At 46.7% G+C, this 18241-nt stretch overlaps 1 protein-coding gene across 1 annotated transcript; it reads left to right on the forward strand.

Annotated features, from left to right (window-relative positions):
• Positions 1–12950: 12950 nt before the first annotated feature.
• Positions 12951–13319, forward strand: PtA15_9A405 (uncharacterized protein; the record flags this gene model as incomplete). The annotated part of the gene is made up of 1 exon (XM_053172610.1): positions 12951–13319. The coding sequence occupies one exon, from the start codon at positions 12951–12953 to the stop codon at positions 13317–13319; it is 369 nt and encodes a 122-aa protein (XP_053023833.1).
• Positions 13320–18241: the final 4922 nt, after the last annotated feature.

Consider the following 18241-nt stretch of genomic DNA (forward strand, 5'->3'; position numbering starts at 1 on the left):
CCCCTTTAACTTCCCCCCCTTCTCTCCCGCCTCCCCTCTCGCTCGCTTTCGTCCGCCGTTTAGCCCTTTCGCGCGTGCGCGTTTTTTCGCAGCCTTGTCGGCCCTTCCCCTCCGCACACATTACCCTAATACCGCTCCCAATAACCCGGCCCGTGCATGTATATATGTTGACCATCTATGCGTCCGCCCCGCTCCTTTCCCTGCGTGCCTCTTGTTGTTGTTGTCGTTTGTACGCCTTCCTTTCCTTTCCGCTCCTCTCTCTCTCCTTGCGCGCGTCTTCGGCACCACGCCCGACGATCCTGCTTGCGCGCGCCGGCCCCCGCCCTCGTTTTTTCTGCTTTTGTGCCCGGCCCCCGGGCGTCTTCTTTGTAGCCCCCGTTCCGCCCGCGTCCGCGCGGACAGATCTTCTTATCCACTCCCTTCCTTGTTATCTTATCGCTCCTTTGTATGTGTGCGTGGGTGATGGTTGACCAGATCGCCGCATCGTATTATCTTCCGCCCCTACGGTTGGGCTGGATATCTTACCTCAGATGTTGTTATTTTTTACTTGCCCGCCAAGAAAAATCTTGTTCCCGTCCGGCTCGTCTCGATGTATTGTCGCCGCTTTCCTTCTGCCGTTTCTCTCTTAACACTAATTTACATACGTCGTCGTCCGTCCATTGTCTCTACATTCCCCCCTCAATCTTCGACTAGATTCTCCATCGATTTGTGTTTTTCTCTTTCGTGTTTTATACAGTGTCTGGCACATCCCCAGTAGTAATCTTAACTTATTCCTCTCACAGCTTTTTGGCTGCTGCTGTTTACACTGGCCAGGAGAGAGACCTCGTGTTGGCCCGGTTCACGGTGGCACCTTGACACTGTTCTTCCCACCTTTCCTAGTGAAATTTGCTCCCATCTTTCGGCCATCATGAGATCTAGTGGGTTCGGAAGAACCTGCCCAACTTGAAAAAAGGAGGGGAAAAAAACGCAGTAGTCAGTCAATTCACGCAACTGCGGTCAGTTGACATGCGAGATGCTCCAGGATAATGGCCAATCAAACTTCACCTGAGCACATAATGATGCTTCTTTGCACAGTAACTGTGCATTGAAGCTTTGTGGAAGTGTTAGGGGGATTCAAAGTTGGTCATGCACAACTTGCATGTACTTTTTCAAGTTGGTGTTCAAGGCTTTTTTTGAACACCAACTTCCAAAAAGTAATTCAAGCAGGCTTGGGGGGGTGTAGTGCATTGTGGCTTGTATGCACTTTTGCAACTCAGTCTTCAAGAATGAACTTGAACACAGACTTGCAAAAGTGCACGCAAGTTGCACCTGGCCAGCTTTGAAACCCCCAACATATGACAAAGGGCCACTAAACACCACCTGCTCCCTTCAACACTGTGAAAAAGAAAATTCAAGAAACTGCGGCCAGTTGACATGCAGTATTACAAAGGTGCCTTTAATGTAATATTGCATGTCAACTGGCAGCAGTTTCTTAAGTTTTTTTCAGTGCAAGTTTGTGCCTGTCAACTGATGGCCGTTGGGCGTTTTTTTCTTTTAGTGGAATTGGATACAAACAGCATTCAAGCCCCAATGTGAAGCGTTGTTGTACAGGCAGTTTGGGACTTCATGACTGCATTCAACGGTGGGCTGATACACTAACTGTATTGTTAGTGTAGTGTATTGTTAGGTTTTTCCACTGCACTACACAAATAATACTGTTATCCTTGATTTTATTGCAATAACAATACATCTTTTTGATGTTATTCTTTTTGGCTGTTATTGTATTGTTAGTGTAGCTGAAATATGCCAGGTTAACAATAACCAAATCCTAGTTTCACAATTGTTATCTGTTGTTATTCCTGATAACAAATACAATAACTGTCAGTTTATCTCTGCAATTAATGATAAAATTACTTTCAGTGTATTGATATTTTTGGTAGTAAAGTTGGTTTTGTGTTACAAAAAAAAAAAATCTGGGACATGATGTTTTGAGAATCATTTTCTAGAGGCTAAAAACCATGAAATAACAGATACTGTAGTGCAGAAGATTGTTATCCTAACTCTGATACACTAACTTTCAGGGAAATGTTGGTTATCCAAAAGAAATACACTACCTGTTAGTGTATTTTGAGTGTATTCTAGATAACAATACCCAAGATCTTCAATGAGAAACTTTAGATACACTAACTGTTAGTGTATTGGGCTATAATTGGGGATAACAATACCCCAATTGTCTCGCCAAATAACCATGGATACACTAACAGATATTGGCCCGTAGCATAGCATAGCGTAGTGGCCCATTGTTGCTGCATTTCCTCTCCAGGTGGAGGTTATAAACCAGTTGGTGGATTGGGTTTGAGTTTGATCCATTAATGGTTAGGATTTTAGATGCCTTCATCGTACTTGGTACTGGGAGCCACTATCATTGTTATGAAGCTTACTGTCTGGTGGATTTCCTGGTTTTCAATGGATCAGCTCAAGTACGAGCGTATGGACTTGTAATTGATACGTAAAGTGTGTACTCTCAGGCATAACAGGCTGTGTTATAATGTTTTAATTTGCTCTTGACTGGTGGTGAAAGTCATAGCCCAATGTTTGGGTTTTCTGTGTAAATGCAGATTAGTATCCTTTGTTTGACATGTTGGCATTGGTAGAGCGGCGTCCCTTGTTGAATTGGTAGAGCGGTGTCCCTTGTTGATAAGTGACAATGGCCTGCGTTGGGGCAGGGTGACCCGTGCGTGTCCAACGTGAGCAATTGAGGTGACATGGTCTGGTCTGATGTGAAACCCTTGCAATATCTAAATATGGTGGTTTGGGTCCTGCATTTATAATTGGGGTCAGCCTAAATGCACTCCAAACTTTTACTTCATGCACTCCACATTTTTGGCTTTGGGGGGCCAGCACTCCAAAAAAGTTGGAGTGCCTTGATTTTGTACTCCCAAAACATGGATTCCCCAGATGGGCACTCCATGTTTCTTGGAGTACACAATTGGGTACTCCAAAATTGACCAAAATAGGGGAGTGCAGCTAGATGCACTCCAAAAAAAATGGAGTGCAAGCCCAAGCACTCCACCTTTTCAGTGAAGGATTTTGGCTTTGCACTCCAGCTGGCAAATACCAAATGGAGTGCATTGGGGTGCACTCCAAGTCTCCTTTTTTTTTTGGAGTGCCCATAGCAATTGCACCCCTCGATGACCGGTCTGGACCGGTCATTGAGGGGACTCACACGACCGGTCATCCAGAGGACTCATACAGCAATGTCAGAAAAGCTTGCCAAATTTTGTGGCTGAAATGACTTCTGCATTTCAGCCACAGGCCTGTACAGCTTCACGGTACAGGCAGACAAAACCCGTTCGGGCAGCTGGATTCGCTTGACATGGGTGCCGGGCCGGGCGAGGGGCGAGGGGGGCAGGGGCGGCAAAGGGCCGGATCAAAGTAAAATCGCTCCAGGAATCCAATGGTGGGGCCCTCAAGGCCCCAAAGTGGAAAACAAAGAAACTGGGTTTTTTCTTCTGATGGCATTCCTGACGTACAGGAGCCATACAGGCTTTGAGGCTGAAATCAGCGGTCCAAAAGCTGGCCGCAAGCTTTTCTGACATTGCTGTACCTCTCGATGACCGGCGCAGACCGGTCATCAGTCACCCCTCTTGATGACCGGTGTGTACCAGTCATTGAGGGGAGGTGCTACTCTCAATGACCGGTCTTTACCGGTCATCAAGGGGACTCCCACCTCTTGATGACCGGCGCGGACCGGTCATCAGTCACACCTCCCGATGACCGGCACAGACAGGTCATTGAGAGGACTCACACCTCTCGATGATTGGTCACCACCAGTCATTGAGAGGACTCACACCTCTCAATGATTGGTCACCACCGGTCATCGAGAGGACTCACACCTCTCGATGATTGGTCAGACCGGTCATCGAGGGGACTCACACCTCTCGATGACCGGTCATCACCGGTCATTGAGGTGAGTCACATTTCTCGATGACCGGTCAGACCAGTCATCCAGGGTAATAACACCTCTTGATGACCGGTGTGTACCAGTCATTGAGGGGAGGTGCTACTCTCGATGACCGGTTGGTCTGACCGGTCATCAAGAGGAGATGTTACTCCCCTCGATGACCGGCACAGACCGGTCATCAAGAGATGTGACTCACCTCAATGACCGGTCATCACCGGTCATCGAGTGTTATTACCCTTGATGACCGATCTGACCGGTCATCGAGTGGTGTGAGCGGTGTGAGCCCTCTCGATGACTGACCGGTCATCAGGAGCATCGAGAGGTGTGAGTCCCTTCAATGACCGGTCTGTGCCGGTCACCGAGGGGAGCAGCACCTCCTCTCAATGACCGGTCAGACCGACCGGTCATTGAGAGTAGCACCTCCCCTCAATGACTGGTACAAACCGGTCATCCAGAGGAGGTGTTATTCCCCTGGATGACCGGTCTGACCGGTCATCCAGAGGAGGTGTTATTCCCCTGGATGACCGGTCTGACCGGTCATCCAGAGGAGGTGTTATTCCCCTTGATGACCGGTCTGACAGGTCATCAAGGGATGTGACTCACCTCAATGACCGGTCATCACCGGTCATCGAGAGGTGTTATTACCCTTGATGACCGGTCTGACCGGTCATTGAGAGATGTGACTCACCTCGATGACCGGTGATGACCGGTCATTGAGAGGAGGTGTTATTAGCCTTGATGACCGGTGTGACCGATTATTGAGGTGTGAGTCCCCTCAATGACCGGTCTGTGCCGGTCATTGGGAGGTGTGACCGGTCCGCGCCCGTCATTGAGAGGTGTGAGTCCCCTTGGTGACCGGCACAGACCGGTCATTGAGAGGAGATGTTACTCCCCTTGATGACCGGCACAGACCGGTCATCAAGAGGTGTAATTTCTGTGATTTCCCTCAATGACTGGCGGTCTGGTACACACTGGTCATTGAGAGGAGATGTTAATCCGCTCAATGCCAGTCTGTACCGGTCATGGATATCAGGAGGATCAAGTTGGGTGTGTTTGTACATAGCCCAGTTGAAGTTGGAGGCACTCCAGCTCTGGCTGGAGTGCACAGTGGACGACTTCCCGTCAAGTCTGGGAGCCTCCCAGATCTCAATTTACACACCCAAATTCTTAATTTTTGACAAAAAGAGAAGTGTTTTCCCAACCCTACAATTTATTGATTTCATGTGCACTGGTTGATTTTTTGATAGGTGTTTTAATTTAGGATTTAGAGGGGCATCTAGAGCTCTCTAAATGACGACGGGAAGTCATCCAGTACTGCACTCCCCTTTTGAGGAGGAGAAATATCAGGAATGGAGTGCTGGGGGAATGCACTCCAATCTGATGGAGTGAGGCTCATGGGCACTCATTACATTTCCTGGCCACTGGAGTTCTTTGTGGTGCACTCCAAAGAGTCTTGAGTCCCCGGTTCTGCACTCCAATTGACTTGGAGTACTCTAGTCTGTACTCCAACAATCATTGGAGTGCACACTCCATACACTCACTTTTGGAGTGCTTTTGGGATTTTTTTGGAGTGCATTTAGGCTGACCCTAATTTTATCTCTCCATGTATTTGTCCTGATTAAGCCTAAAATATGTACAAATAGGGTGATTACATACATATTTATGTAAATCCCCTTCTGAATTCCGTGATCACTCCTCTCCTTGGAGTTGAGGATCCCTCAGGTCCTTGACTCAAAGGAGGGAGCCAATCCCTGTAATATACAAGGGGAGGTCTCTCACCTGTAGAGATTCCTCCCCCAGATTATTACACATACAAACCCGCCAACCTTACTTTAAACCATAAAAAGTGAGTGGGGTTTAATATAATCTACTGACCTTATTTCCTTTACAGCTTTGCTTCTTCATGTATTTCTCCCCTAGGTACAGGTGGGTGTCATAACACCTGTATCCTAGAAGACAAGAAGCTCATACCTTGTGTAGCCACAGCGCCAGGCTTGAGTAATCTCGCCGCGTCCCCTTTACATAAGGGTGCTAGCCCCTCCGCTCTATAGAGTCAAGGCGTGGTTTCTTCCCATTGGCCTTTAAAGGTTATAGTGTGGCTTAATTTTCCGCTGGCCGCTATTTTAGCCGCTACGGTGTGTATACAAAACCCATCAACTCCGTGTCACATAAGAGACCGGTGTGGTATGCTTTATGGTATCCCATATGCCAAAATCAAAATTTTCTGCTTTTCTTTCTTATTTCTATTATTTTCACTCTTAATCTCCCTTTTCCTCTTATCAATCACTTAATATCCCTCAAGATTCAGTTTCTAGGGACAAATTCACCCCTAGTCTTGCCTTACAGAACACTCATAAGGGCGCTCACTCAGAAGTTACATACTCTTACACGCTCACAATATCCCTTACAACCTCAAACAGTTACACAATCCAAATTTACAACACTTATTTACACACACGGTTACATACATAGCTACATACATATTTACACATAGCTGCATCATCACTTACATACATACAGTGTACACATGCAGGCACTCATGCAGGTGCTAGCTGCATGTGATAGCTGCATGCACTAAGCTGCATGCACTAGTGGATTTTTATTGCATAACAACAGCAGGTGACCTGGTTACAGCATGACTACACTAACATACAGTCCTGACCAATCACACCTCCTGATTCAACCTGCATGTCATAACCCATAATCACCTGTACAGTCCTGACCAATCACATTCACCCATTCAACATATGTACTAGCCAAAAACCCTCATGTATCTAGCTAAAATCTCTCATGTGGAGCTCCTCTGGAGCTAAAATCCCTCACTGTTGTCTATAAAAGGAGGCTCTCCTCCCCTGTTGTAACTTTCCCCCAGCAGACTACCTGCACTCAGTTTCCCCTATAACAAAGTACACAACTGCTCACTCCACAATATATTAGTCACCCTATATTTTAGTTTTACACACATTACAAAACACTTACACACGAAATAACAACTCTACACAACACTCACATTACATAACACAAACCTCTGAGGGGTCCTCTTTGACCAACTATCATCTGGTTGAAGTCCAGACTCCTCACTCATAACACATTTTAGCAACTTCATTGCACCCACTTTATAACAACAGTTATCTTTTGATAACACTCCACTATCACTACATTAAACCTGCCAATCTGAGATTGGTGGGCTTGTTTTAGTGTCTAGTGAACCAGGAAAGGCAGAGGTTTCCTCATACATCCCTTTCTGCACTCAGCAAAAGGTTCTCAGGAACACTTTTGAGCTTTACACCGGAGCTGACAGCAGCCAAAAACCCTCACTCAGGACTGCCCTGTGTTGGAATTTCACTTGTTCTTGCTCTCCCTCTTCTTGATCTTCTCTCTCTTCCCTGTCACAAACATGTCACCTTTTCTTGTTTGTCTGTCATGCATGTGCTCTTTTTTCTTCTCATTTATTATGATTAGATCCGCGCCCACAAGTTAACCATATTTTATGTAGTCTACTTAAAACCACTAGACTCCAAGAAATCAAGTCATCAGTCCTGACCATCTTGATCCTTTGTAGGCGCTTGAGCCCGCACTCTGTCTCCCTGCTTAGGCACTTAAGCCCCTGAGAGTGAGTAATCCGGTCCTTTTTGGACTCATTGTCTGCTATCGGCTAAGCCGACTTTTTCCCTTTCCCCTCCGCCTCACTCGCTTCCGGTCGTAATTCCTTCAGAGCTAAAATTCCTCCAATTTTTCTCTATAAGGAGCTCTCCCCCCTGTAAACCCCCCTCCTCTCTTGGGGTTCACAAGGAGTCACAGATGACTCCCACATGTCACATAGTCAGATATAGCCCGGTTCACTTCCTTCCCTGGTTCAGCAGAGAACTGACTAGCAGTCTCTCTGAACCAGGTAAGCCTCTTTCTTTCTTCTCATCCTTCTAGGAGAGAACTGACTAGCAGTCTCTCTGAACCAGCAATCCAAGCCCCCCCTTTTTGGTTGGTCCTAGAAACCTCCCCTTGTGCCCCTTCAAGCCCGTTTCCCGGTTCATCTTGTCCCATCCAGTGAAGGGTGTAGAGGTAGTATATGTTGGTACACCTCACACCTGTGGATATAGCTCAACGGTAGAGCAACCCAGCATGCATTGGGGAGATGCGGGTTCGATTCCCCCTGTCCGCACTATTCCTTTTACTCGCTCTACAGGTTATGAGCCCAGCGCTATAGGCAGCTGCGTACCTGGGATGAGCCTCTGGGAGGATTAGTGGGCTCTGTCACCGGTGTAGGTGTACAGGGGGTGTGTAGAGGTAGTATATGTTGGTACACCTCACACCTGTGGATATAGCTCAACAGTAGAGCAACCCAGCATGCATCGGGGAGATGCGGGTTCGATTCCCCCTGTCCGCACTATTCCTTTTACTCGCCCTACAAAGGGGATTCTCACCCCTTACACCCCCCCATTTGTAGTTCCTGAGTTTATTACTCACCAGTGATTCACTGATCACCACCTTGTACAACCTACCACCACACTCATAAAAACCCTTGCATATCAATAAAAATTCTTTATATGATGTCTTGAACAAACTCATCTTGAGCATACCAATCCTATCATCATATTAAAACTTGCCAAGCTGAGCTTGGTGGGTCTTGTAGCTTGTAGTATAGAAGGGCAGAGCTTGCAACTCCTTTATACCCTTCTCCATTCAGCAAAAGGGTTTCACAATCACTTTTGATTCTTACAATGGAAAACAGTTTTCTGCCTCCAGGCTGGAAACTCCTGATGCAAGATCAGGAGATTCTTGCATTTGGGGGTGTTCAAAGCAGAGTGCCCATCTTGGTGTTTTTTGGTGGTGATTGTTATAATTAATTCTGCTCTTATGCAGCCTGTCACCCAAAGACAACTGAGCTTGACCCTGGTAACATGACAAGCAATGTAAACACATGTAAGACTTGATCCCAGGATATATGTCAAATGCGCAAACTTTGGTAACCGTAAAGTGAATTGAGCACCAGATGCAACAGTGCACTTAGCTTACACAGCGGGCAATCGGATGTTGCAAGCAGCCCGTAGCAACACCCGAGCCAAGGGGACCCCCTTTACGCGGGTGTTGCTGCGGACTGTGTGCAACACCCAATTGCCCGCGGTGTTAGTTGGTAAAAAGCATCACTCATGAAGTTTGAGGACATGGGTTTGAATCCCATAGTGCACAACTTACATTTTGGTTTCTGACAGTGATTTATTTTTTCCTGGAAATCAGACCTGATTGAGGTCCTGCGCGACCTGATTTTAACCTTGAAACCCCCTAATGACTCCTAATGAGACAGAAAATATTGACCAGACCTCTACGTGGAACCAACAATGACGTGTTGGACAGCTTGAGCTTGAAGCAACTTGATCAGTCCTTTTCGCACTCATTTCCAGACAAATTGTATCACGTTGGGTAGTACTAGCATTTGAAGAGTTGCTGTGACCTTGGATCCAAGTCATTCACGGTAATTGGATTGTCTGTTTCAATGAACACCTATGACACTGGAGAGCTGATATCTAAAAGGCGGGCTCCCAGATGTCTGGGAAGGCGCCTTTTAGATGCCCTTCTCCGAATTGGCGGGCGGCTTAGAGCCGCTCGAGCTGCACGGAGCGCGCCTGCGAAATCCCGGCTGCCCCTCCAGACTCCATTCCTGCGCCACCAGCCCCTTCCCCACCGGACACCTGACACTCCAAATCTATTACATGTAGCACTGCATGAGCTATCTGCTCGGACAAGGCTGTCTGACAGGTTGTCAGACAGACTTTGTCCAATGAGTTTGGCAGCACAGGCCAAGCAAGTTGCCGGACTCATCAGACAAAATAAGTCGGACAGCTGCTTGGAAAAGGCTGTCCAAGCAGTTTTTGGACAGAGTTTTTCCAACAAGTTCTGCAATTTTCCAGGTCTGGCTTGCGGACCTCGTTGGACAGACTCTGTCCGACAAATGGTCACTGGTCGGACAGTCTTGTCCAACCAGTTGGTTTATGCAGTGAGTGTAGCATATGGATGTAGCCTAAAAAAGCAATACCAGATCACAAAGAAACATGAAGCTAAGGATTAGACAGCAGCATATCATGCAGACAACACTTGAGGATGAGATGGCAACATTGCAGATACTTAAAGTTGATGGTCTAACAAGCAGGGTGTAAAACCCATGATCTGAATCTGCCCAATGTTTCTGAGTACTATTTGGCTACAGCTCATTCTAATTGGATGATGTAGAAGAAATATTGATCATTATCAGGAGAAAGAACTGAGATGGCTTTGTGGTTTCAGGGGTTGATTCTGATTCCCTGAGACCTTTTGGCATTTGACATTTGGAGTTTGTGGTCTTGGCCAATCTCAGGATTGGAAAATAATTTAGTGGGGAATGTAGACGGATGATTTATTTCTTTTTTAATAAAAATTGGGTTTCCTCAGCCTTTTTCAAGTTTTTGAATATGTATCATGTGAGATGTTGGTATAGATTTGTAGGCAAAATAAATATGTAGCACATGAAATAATATGAACCCATGTGTGGGAGTGATACAAATAGCTGAGAGATTACAAAGCAATGAATTTTCATTTGTGTAGCTATAAAACATTGAAAAATTATGTTTTGAATGACGAATTCACTCTACTAATTGGCCTTATTTGACAGTGAACCAACAAAGATGAGAAATATAGAAGAGATTATTTATTGTTTCTTTATCCAAAATTTAATTAATCATGCTTTTTAATGACATACCAATGTTGGTTTACTATCAAGTGAAATGAGGCCCTGTAATATGTTGTACACATAATTCAATGGTAACCACATGTTACTTGAGGGTAACCCAACATATTGAGCTGTTCAAACTATTTTCAGGTATTATAAAAATGAAATTATAACAAATAAGTTCTTCCAGAAAATCTAGTGCATATTTCATTTGATGCTGAACATATATTCATTGCACTTTGGGAGTGAACAAACAAATGTCCTGACTCCCCAGCTTTCTTGGTTTACACCGGAGTTACATTGTGTTGCCATTAAACTAAGTGTGCACTACTTACGGTGATCTAATTGTTACTTGAGAGTGAAAAAAACATAGATGATTCATGCAAAAGTATAATTAGTTGATCTTTCATAGATATAAAAATCATAACTCCTTGTTTTGGAATTACTCAGTGATCATGATTAACCACTCCCAGTTCACATGGACCCATATTATTTCATGTGCTATTTGGCTTGTAAATTTACAAACTCTTACCTCACATAATAGAAAATCAGAAAGGCTGTAAAAACAAACTTTTCTTCAAATAGAAATTAATCTTGAAGATTTCCCAAGTTGGTGTTGACAGTTGAACCGCCATGTGAAGAAAAACTTCAATGAGATCTACACCTGTTCATGACATCCAAATTTGGTATCAAAACTATTTGCAGCTAGCAGTACAGGTGAATGTTTAACAGAGTTTCTGCAGTAAAATTCTACACATTTCAATTTGCAATATTTGCTGATCTGAGCTAACATCATAAATAAGCAACTGGGAGATATTTTTAAAAAGGAATGCAAGCAGATAAATACTATCAATTGGATCTAAACAATTCAACAATGATGATGGGTCCCAAGAATACCAACACCAAAGAGTTCTTCTTAAATGATTCTAGTGATGCTGTGATTGCCAGTTCTGCATGGGCAAGATTGTGTGTGCTCATTTGAGTGCTGGTGCTGCTCTTTGTTGGCCAAAACTTAGCAACCCTACCACTGCCAGCAGACTTCTTCCTTGCTCATCACTCAAGAGTGCCTGAAGGACGCGCCACATACTCTAAAGCTATATGGCCTAAAATGCCGCAGTTTTCCTTGTTGATGAAGTACTTGCCTCATTGTATCCCAACAAAGACCTTGGTTCATCCCCTGTCTAACGTAGCCGACCCAATATTGCTGCAACTGGGCAAAGTATGTTCCGTTGTTTGTTCAAAATGAGCAGCTGAGGATTGCCAGGCAGAGGCGTCTTCGCCGCGCGGGGCGTAACCGTGGAGAGCAGCGTCTGTTTTGAACGAGACATCCGACAACAGCAGGGACTGATCTGACCAAATCAGCCCATCATCCAACCCGTAGGTGAGTTCAGCCAAACAAGCCAGGCGCCATAATGACACCATGCACAAGTCGGCTGTACTATTTAAATCAAGTTTGGAGTGTCAGGTGTCCGGTGGGGAAGAGGCTGCTGGCGCAGGAATGGAGTCTGGAGGGGCAGACGGGATTTTGCAGGCGCGCTCCGTGCAGCTCAAGCGGCTCTAAGCTGCCTGCCAATTTGGAGAAGGGAAACTAAAAGGCGCCTTCCCAGACATCTGGGAGCCCGCCTTTTAAATTTCAGCTCTCCAGTGTCATACACGGCGGGGGTGCTTCCTGGCCCGCGCGTTTGTGGAGACAACGGGATCACCGGCTCTGTGAAACCCACGTGGATTTCACTGCTCCCCCTGTCGTTGCCACCCTCCCGTGGAAAATGCGTGGAGACAACGGGAAAGCCTGTCATCCCCACCCGCCTGTGATTTCCACGTCAAGAATGACAAGGATTCCACAGCCACCTGTGAGATCGCAGTGGAGCCCACAAGCACTGCAGGGGGCAGCCGTGGATTCCCCGTCATTCTCAACAACGGGGAACCCACAGGCATTGCCGGTGGAACCGACAAGAACGCAGCTCATCGGGAGATTAGGGCTTATTTGATGACAACCGCCCCGGCTCAAACTTCCGGTCCGGCTTGATTATGTACTCTGGATGACCCAGGGCAACAAGGGACTTGTGCCAGCGCCAGCAGTTCTACATCACCTTGAACAGCAAGAGGACCAGTTCATCAAAGAGCATCCAACCTACAATAAGGTCTTCTGGTGCATCTCTCAGACTAACCCCCACCGCAAGCTCTGCCAGACTCCAGTATCTTGTCAAGCCCTCCTACGGCAAACGGACCTTTGCACGGCCGGCCAACAAGATCAGTGTGATTGTCTTCAGCACGATCTTGTGCAGCGTCGTCGTTGCAGCTATCGCGATGCCAGTCTACAAGCAGCACTACTATCTGATCAATGGTGAGTCGATCTATACCTGGTTCACCCTTGGCCTGTTCTTTGTGCTCGAGTTTGTCATCAAAGTCCTTGCCAATGGCTTCATCTTTACCTTCAACGCCTACCTCCTCAACACCTGGAACCACATTGACTTCCTCGTCCTGGGCACGCTGGTCTCGGATATCCTGGCCTCCTTGGTCTACAGTGGCCTGACCAGTCGGTTCACGCGCTCGCTCAAGGCCTTCCGGGCGCTGCGGATGATCAACCTGACAATGAGCACGCGCGAGATGCTCTACAACGTGCTGATCCTTGGCTTTGGGAACCTGATGGATGCCTTGGTCCTGATGTATGATTGACAAGATGCTGGCGGAAAAGATGTACTGAAAAGACCAGCTTGAACTGACCCATACTATGTGAGTTGTGAAAAGAAGAAAACCTCTGCCAATGTAGTCCAGGTCCATGAACGGCGAAACACTGATGTCAATAATGCCGACTTCTACGGAAATTTTAGAAGCAAAAGAGGCACACCGGCATTGATCATGCAGACAATGAAGTCACTGAACCCAAAAACAAAAGACAAAGTCGTTGCCGCAGACAGCTTCTGATTTCCCCGTTTTTCATTCCTCTCACTTTTCTTTCACTTCTCTTGCTTTTCTTTCATTTCTTGTTTCTCTTTGTGATTTTTTTTTCACTCCCTTTTATTTATTTATTTTTGCAACGGCCACTTGACATGCAATGCAGTGTGTGGTACCTTGGTGGTATCACATTCTGCATATTACCCGCGTTTTTGATTTGCTCCCCCCCCCCCCCCCCCCCCCGGGTTACCTAACCAAACCACAGGACCTCCGTTGGTGGTTGCCACGGAAAGCTGAGGCACGTGGTGTCTCGTGGGCCCGACCCGCGCGTGGGTATCACGGCGATTCCTCGGGGAGCCCACGGTTGAAGGAGTCGTGATCCACCCGTGGGCTCAACCTTCATGTTGGGATCACTGACACAGGGAATTCACGGGGATTCCACGCGGAGCCGAAAGCTGCCGTGGAATCCACGGGTGTTCCTCCTGGTGGTGACCCCGTGATTCCCTGGACCTCCAGCCGCTGGTCCGACCTCGCGCGCAATGGAGCATGGCCCCTCCTCTACACCCCGGGAGTACCTCCACGTGCACCTAACTGAAATTCTCCGAGGATTCCTCGGGAACGCGTGCGCGAGGTCGGACCTGCAGGTGACGGTCCAGGGTATCACGAGGTCACCACCCATATCTCAGGGGTGGCCTCGACGGGATCAACCCAAGAAATCCACGGATGCCATGAGCTTTCCGTGGACACCTCGAAGCCTCCCCGTGATACAAAACAATTGCAGCGCCCACGGGTGCCCCACTATCCGACAAGTGGTCGGTCCCACGTGGGTTCATGGTGCGCTCCACTAATCCGATGGGCTCATCGGGCTCATGGGAGGTAAATTGCGGGCTCCGGATTGTGCACACCGGCTTACAATCCGTCATATATCAAGGGGTACCACTGGGGTATCCGTACTACATTGCATATCAGTGGCCATCATGAGACGAAAAAAGGAAGGAAAAAAAAAACATTTGTGAGGTGGGAGAGAGAGAGATAAAACTAGAGGGAAAACAACTATGAAATCAGAAAATCTCCGCCGGAACGTGAGCTTCCTCATCGGCGGTCGGCGGGGCGAGGCTTCGGCTAGTGATCTGCTCTTGCACCTCCTCATCAGAAGGGAGAGCAACTCCGACACCCTGAATGTCGATCGCGGTGTTTGTACCATCAAACAATTCGGCATCGTAGGCAATGACCATACGGGCAAAGCTGAAAATGGCCCACAGTCAGTTAACCATTAAGATTTTTGCTCAAGCGAAAATCACTTACGCAATCTTGAAATTGATCGGCTTTGTCCGCATTAGTTCCAAATGTCGATCTATTACCTCCCAAGGTGAGTGAGGTGGGGTGGTGGTTCTGTCAACCTGTCGCTGGATGAATAAGTGTAGGCGAATGTACGCCATCCGTACCCTCATGCTCGAGGTGAGGGACTGGATTATGCTGGCCCGGTCCTCCAGTTCATGACGTGGTGACATTGCCCGTAAGATCTGATCACCCAGGGATCAGCTACATAAACAAGGGTTAGATCGATCGGACAAGGTTAGCACTCACCTTGACAATGAGGTCATTCAGCTTGGGGATCGGCTGGGGATTACTACTGCAACCCGGCCTTGCTCCGGTCGTAATCTAAACATAAACATGTCAGAGGTACATGGGAATAAAGCAAAAATAATAGAGAAAAGACTGACCAATTTGGCAAGGGCGCTCTTTTCGTACTTGAGCAACTCTCGGATGAGGTCCCTAACTCGTGTAACTGCCTCGTTTTCTGGGGTGAGATAACCTGGTGGCATGAACGTCTCCTTCCACTCATTTTGCATCATATCGATGCTGGCCTGCAGTACCGGCCAAATTCAGCCAACTTTCCCTTGCTAGAGCATCAAAGTTCTACTCGCTACTTACCTTTACTAACACCAGAGGTGTCCTAGCTATGAGCGAGCGATTCGCCACGGTTTGGGTGCGACCGTAGGCCTGGAGATTGGACAAGAGGAGGTGTTCTCGAATCTTGAGGCGAATGAAATCCTGTGATGTGGAAGTTTCTCTTGAGGTCAGGCACGCAAGGAATGCCAAATAAGAAACTTACCCGGACGTCGGGGTGGAAAACAAAGCGCCTGGTTACTTGTGGAGCCGGTCCAACTTCTGTGGGTTGAATTGAGCCAGTTTGCTCAAGTCGGTAGCGTATCCATTCCAGATACATGAGGGTGGCAAGCCAATGATTTTTGCCCACAAGCTAAATAAATATCAGATTAATCTCTTTAGCAGAATCAATGAGTCGAGTATCAAGGAATTCGACTTACTGTCGCCGTTCGTTGGATATTCTCAATCTGAATATCCGGGAGTCGCAGGAATTCCCCAAGCTGTTGAATGATTCGGATATCCTCGTCCTCGGGGGCGGACGTTGGACCCGGGCCCAATTCAGTGAGTGGGGTGTCATGATCGTCTTGCTCTTCCGCAGAGAATAAAGCATCATTATCTGAATTCGAGCCCGAACTTGCACCTGCGACTTGAGCAGCGGCTGCAGCCAAGTTGGGATGAATACTACCATCGTCTGCAACTTGATCGGGTCCTTGGGTCACGGCTGGTGCTTGATTGGGGCTGTTGGCTGGGTAGGGGGCTGCTGACTCTCGAGCGGTGGTGTTTGATCTTTCGGAACGGCGACGGGCCCTGTAATGGTTCGAGTTCAAAATCATCAGAGTATACTGGATTTCAAGAGCAAACGGAAAACTAGCGCTTACCTGTGGCTGGCTGGCGTGCGGCAAACCTGGGCGCAAATCGTCTCACGGGACTGGCAGACATGATTTTGGTATATCGATTGGAAGATATAGGAAGATAAGGTGTTTCGAGGCTTTTCCAATATTGATCGGAATATTAGGGAAGATAAGTTGTTTCAAATGGAGGATGGAGCTTGAGACGTGTGAGGGGGAGGATTGACTTACCAGGCCAGAGCCCACCAGAATCGTCGTCTTATACCGTGCATGTCAGGTTGGAGAGGGCATGGAGAAGTCATCCTTGTTTGATCGGAGCAGGCGGAGCCGGGGATGAAACTTGGGAGGAGGAGCGGCCCAGCGAAAATCTCTGATGGTGTCTCACACTTGACACATCATGGTTCATGCTGCACCGTGGAATTGACCGCTCTTCTGATCTTATCGGATCCACATCTCCATCGACCACTCTTCTGATCCCATCGGATCCACATCTCCTCCATTCCATCAGCCTCACACCCACCGCATTGAACCAAGACCCTGGTCGTGGTCACTGCTTCGCCCAAATCTTTAAGTCTCCACTGCTTGGAGTCACTAATTTGAGTAATAAAAGTAACAAAACCCCATTATAAAACACAGAATAAACAGAATAAAACCCAAATAATTAAACAAAACTCAAAATCACAATTCATTCCAATGGTTATCCAATCCTAAATTGAGAATTAGAGTGCAATTTACATGTGTTGATGACTTTATGCCACATTAAATCCAATTAAAAATAAGATATCCAATTAAGAAAATTTCTTCCATTCCTCTTTGTCTGTTTCTCTCAAATGGCTGAATTACCTGGTGAGATTTATTTTCCTATTTTGTTGGTGGCGTTTCTCATTTCTCTCATTGGATTGGCAGACTTCACAAGATTTGTAGATGCACATGGCACTACCAGGTACCAATGCAATTACTGCCGCGGTCACCTAATCACTGAAGTGGATCGTCACTTGAACTCAGCTACACACCAGAGAGCTGTCAGAAAGTTTATAGAATATAACAGCCAGTTTAATAACCGGCTGCCAGTGCAGCCAGTGGAACAGAATGCTTCAGTAGATATGGATCTGGACCACACCTGGCCAGAGCAACATACCTTTGACACTGAAATGCAAACCCCAGTGGTAGAAAATCATGTTAATGTTATCAATGATGATGATGATGTTGGTTTTGCCTCAGAATCATCAGGTGTTCATCCACCCCCCACTGACCATTCAGAAGAATTTATCTCATTGGAGGTATTTGGAGATCATTTGGGTGCAATTACTTCAGAAATAGAACATCCGCCTCAATCAAAAGACCAAAAGAAAGAGGATTGGTCACCTTTCCATAAACAAGAGGTACAACTTTATCATTTGTTGTCACATTATATTCTCTGACTATTATGTGTTGATGCCCGGAGTATTGCTCAATTAGATTGCTCCTTTTGACTTATCAGGAATTCATTGCATGTCTTATCCTGGGATTTTTGCACCACATTATTTCCCGTGTGGCATACATCCATATCAGGACCGTACTTAAAACAAAGCAATTGGTTCTGCCCTATTGGGATGCTGCACGTCGTACCAAAGATAGACTAAGGAAGGATCTGAACTTTATTACTAAACAATCAATCAGTGTGTGGGATAATAAGGTTTTCCACATCAGTGTAAAAGGGATCTTGGCCAATGTTTGCGATTCATTATCAAATTGACATATGCATATTGAGCTGATCTCATGTTTTGCTTTGATTAGGAAATGCTGAATCCATATGTCACCAGACATCTGGAATATTATCCACATGACCCATGTGGTGATCCAATTGACAGCCTCTATCAGAGCTTCAAATGGAGAGAAGATTTACCCCGTGATGTGCGGGTGCAGATGGTCTACAAGAATTTCAAAAAACAAGTCAAGCATTTCTACATATATGAACCCACAAGG

Source organism: Puccinia triticina, chromosome 9A (genome assembly GCF_026914185.1).
Source record: "Puccinia triticina chromosome 9A, complete sequence".
Classification (NCBI taxonomy): domain Eukaryota; kingdom Fungi; phylum Basidiomycota; class Pucciniomycetes; order Pucciniales; family Pucciniaceae; genus Puccinia; species Puccinia triticina.